This window comes from Chamaea fasciata, unplaced genomic scaffold (genome assembly GCF_029207755.1).
Source record: "Chamaea fasciata isolate MVZ Bird 193981 ecotype frontalis unplaced genomic scaffold, bChaFas1.0.hap1 SCAF_1, whole genome shotgun sequence".
Classification (NCBI taxonomy): domain Eukaryota; kingdom Metazoa; phylum Chordata; class Aves; order Passeriformes; family Sylviidae; genus Chamaea; species Chamaea fasciata.
Genome location: NW_027094086.1, coordinates 51,024,822 through 51,028,822, shown reverse-complemented (window position 1 = coordinate 51,028,822; position 4,001 = coordinate 51,024,822). Strand labels below are relative to the sequence as shown.

Below are 4,001 nucleotides of genomic sequence, written 5' to 3'. Positions count from 1 at the left end.
TTATATTAATATTTCCCCAGCCTAATAGCTGTCAAGTATACATTTCTGCATGTCTGGCAGTCTGCTTTAATTTGTTTCTGTCAAATGAAGAGCAAACATTTTATCAAAAGTTTGTTGTATTTTTTTCTAAAAAAACCCCCAAGTACCACAACAGTGAAGGTTACAGAGGTGGCTATTTTTAGAATGTTTGCTCTTTACACACTTAATCAAGACCATCATACTTTACTTGCTTTCCTCCAACTGCTACTAAAGCCATCCACAGCCTTCAAAATCCAAGCATTATGAAGTGGAAATGCCTGTGCAGGAAAGCTCTCCGCTGCGATTCAGCCTTGATGACAAGCTTAATCCCAAGCTCAGCAGAAGCTCAGTTGTGCTCCTTTTTGTCCCTGAGGTAGTTGAAGAGGACATCCAGCCCCCCCTCGACGACCTCGGGCAGGGGCCGGGACAGGGGGTTGTGGGCGATGTGGAGGCCTTTGTCCATGGGGTTCCAGGCAATGCGGCGCAGCCGGCGCAGCAGGTACAGGTCGTCTGGCAGGGTCTGGATGGCGTTGTAGTCAACGTTCAGTAACTCCAGGGTGCTGAGGTAGCACAGAGACCGCGGCAGACTGCGTATGTTGTTGTTTTCCACGATAAAGATTTGCAGATTGACCAGGTACTGGATGCTCTCTGCGATGTTTTCCAGCTTGTTGGACCCTAGGTGCAAGAAGTCTAAGCTTCTCAGGGCGAAAATGCAGAGGGGAATTTGCATGAAGCGGTTGTTACTGAGGTTCAGTTTCCTCAAATTTGTCAGGTCAGTGAAGCTCAAAGGCAGTTGTGAGATGCAGTTGTGTGAGAGGCTCAGAACCTCCAGCTTCCTGCATAAGCTGAGCTCTGCTGGCACTTCTTTCAGGCAATTCATATTGACAAACAAGACCTTCAGGTTCCTCAGCAGCCCGATCTCCTTAGGCAGGCACTTGAGGCAGTTGCCACCCAAGTTCAGCACAACCAGCCTGTCCAGCTTCCCCAGCGAAGGAGGAATCACCACCAGCTGGTTGCGTGAAAGGTTCAGCTTCTGCACCTCATGCAGTCCCCACAAGAAGTCAGGTGTGCTGGTCATCCCTTTCATTATGAGGCTCAAGCTGACATAACGTAATCCCCGTTTCAGCAGTGACTTGGGCTCTCTCCCTGCCAGAAGGGCGTCTTCCCATGCAGGCAGCTTCGGGCCTTTCCTAAGGAAAACCATGCTCCTTCGCTCCTCGTTCTTTGAGTGCTCACTTCCCATAACACTCTGGTACACTCCTGAGAGAACTGAGGTTTTATTCCTTTGCAAAATGCAAACGCCAACAGGGGATGACAGCCTGCAGGAGGTGGGAAAGTCAAAGCAAGGAGATAAGGAGGAGCCTGTGAAGTGCATCTCAGTCCACCGGAACAGTTTCCATAGCTGCTGAGGGAAAGTTTCACTTTTGGGGGCTTATGCTGATCTTGGTGCACAGTCTGTAATGAAACACTTGTTCCTGACTTGTGAGCAAACCTGTTCAATTCAAACTGAATGCCACAAGACAGCTGTCACTGTCATTTGGCCAGGGCTTTATTGGACAGATATGTATCTTCACTGCAAAAAGGTCACAAGGATGCTGTATATAACTTCACCATGTCAGCTTTCTTGGCTATCTGGTACATACCATGGCTGCAGGACAATTAGCAAGAGTGATTTCAAAAAAGACAAACAAGCAAGCTAAAGAAGGAAACAAGCAAAGAAGCCATCATTTCAGTTCACATAAAGGATGTTTTCATAATCACTTTTATTTTGGTTCCTGATTTCTCTGAAGTAGTTACCAGTCTACCAGAAAATTTTGCATGCTGCAAAAACACTGATAAAGATTTTTTATGTCGGTCCTTGTTTTCTGCTAAGTTTTAAAAAAAATGTTTACAAAAGGTTCTAGCTTTTGTATGTCCTTTGTGGTGAGGATTGGCCTCTTTCTTTTCAGGACAGGTGCCAAATTCACTGCAGCAGTTACATTTTGCAGTAGTATCTGTGCTCACTTGGATAATTTCTTGCTACCCACGGCACCAAGCGTGAGCAGTCATACCACACAGCTCTAACCAAACTGCTCTGTCCTAAATGTCCTGTGCTACTTTCACATCTATCAACCAGATTTTTGGGGTCTGATTCTTCTGCAGATGTAGAAGACTCTAGAATGGAGCCTCTTGATGTCCCTTTCCTTGTGAACTTCCATGACTTCCTGGGCTATTCTGGGGTACAGGGGGACTAGCAGTCCAATAGCTTGAACTATAAATGACATTTAGATCCAATACAGAGAGGCTGGTGGAAGAGGAAAGAAGCAGTAATCAGTATAATAATACCCAACAACAGCTGAAGTGAGCTCTGCTTGTGAAAGAAAATCGTATTGCTACATGAATACATATGCAGTGAGTTTAAACTCAAAGGGACTAAAAAAAGGATTACAAAAACTTCAGATTTTATCTAAACTAGGTGGAAATTGCAACAAACAGTACAAGACTTTCAAGGCTTTCTCTCTCCATTGAATCCATGGTGATGAAGACATGTTGCCGCCATTGAATCCATGGTGAAGAAGATGTGTTGCTGCCTCCTGAGAGATTTGGTGATGAGTGTACCCTCCCTTACCATCTCACTTCAGAGACCCTCAGCTTAAAACCTTGTGTTAGCTCAGATGCTAAAGGATTATGCAGAAACTCCAGCTGGAAGTCAAAGCACTCCAGCAATCACTTTGGAGCCAATCCCCACAGTCCATTCCTACTGCCAAGCACCACTCAGTCTCCTTTGAGCTTTGGGTCCCTCACAGAGCTGCATCTGCCTGGGAAGAGAGGGCAGACAGGGCATTCCTGCAGCTGTGTCTGACGAGTGGGGTCCTGCACCAGTCAGGATCACAGTGAGCAGTGTGAGATGGTGGTGAGCTGAGTGAGCCATGCAATAAAAACTTGTGTTTGAACAGGGCGGCATGGCACAAAACCAGCTGGTGCTGAGGCTGAAATATTGCATTCTCTGGAGTGCCTGGGTGAGCCTGAAAAAGGCTGAGGCCAGCTATATCTGGTTAGAGTGAGTTTGCATCCTGTGAGTCACAGATCCCTCCCTCACAGGCACTTTTTGCCAGTATTTGTCAGTTTACAAGCAAATGTTATACTAATTGCCATCACAGCCATACTGACTCAGTATTCTTGTTAACCATCATCCCCACATGCTGCCCAGAGTGGCAGAGATAACCCTGCAGGCAGAGAAGATGTTCAAGGGGAAGAGGAAACCCAGTGGCTCGGGCAAGACTGGGTCTTGCATGATGGGGCCCTAAAATGTGCCCCTTCATCCCAAACAGTTAGGGAAGTGAAAGTGTGAGCCCCTCATGAGTTCTGCCTTTGGGCTGTCTGGCCAGATGCTGTTAAAATGCAGTTATTATCAGAGAGCATCCATGGATTTGAACATGGCATTTTGCTTCTGCAGTGGCAAATGCAAAGGGAAGAAAAAGGCTTTTTAGGGAGCATTTGTAAAATTAGCCATTTCCTTTCTCTTAGCCTCACTTCTGAAATGAGGAATCTGCCGCAGAGAATCTGCCAGAATCTGCCAGAAACTGGTTTTGCTCCCTGTGGCTGGGCTCCCACCTGTGACCATGGCCCCATGGTCACTTCAGAGCTCTTTCTTCCACAGGTCACTTTTAGCAACAGACAAAAACAAAATGAAGCACAGTCTCCCTGTAGTCACAGTCTCCCTCCATAACTGGCCAGATATTTTTGCATGAGAACATTGTCCCCATCTCCAAAACACACTGGAGTTCACTGCCTGGGGACTTGGCAGTGTCTGCTGTGGCTTCTCACCACAGAAATCCTCGTTTCCTAACAGCATGACTCAGCCAAAGCGCTCTCTATCCTTCCCTGGCTTTGCATCACACTGTCCATTTGAAACCAGGCCTGTGATACAGCACAGCAGAGTTTGGGCTGGGCTATTGCTGGAAAGCTTCACTGGGGGATCTCTATCAAAGAAAAATGCTTGT

The 4,001-nt window shown here is 46.7% G+C and overlaps 1 protein-coding gene across 1 annotated transcript; it reads right to left on the bottom strand.

Annotated features, from left to right (window-relative positions):
• Window positions 1-364: 364 nt before the first annotated feature.
• On the bottom strand, window positions 365-1,393 carry LRRC30 (leucine rich repeat containing 30). The gene has a single exon (XM_066205520.1). It carries the CDS (start codon window positions 1,391-1,393, stop codon window positions 365-367), a length of 1,029 nt encoding a protein of 342 aa, XP_066061617.1.
• Between the last annotated feature and the right edge of the window lie 2,608 nt (window positions 1,394-4,001).

Excerpts from the sequence above, each read along its gene's own strand:
- LRRC30 (XM_066205520.1), bottom strand. The coding sequence starts at position 1,393 with ATGCACTTCACAGGCTCCTCCTTATCTCCTTGCTTTGACTTTCCCACC.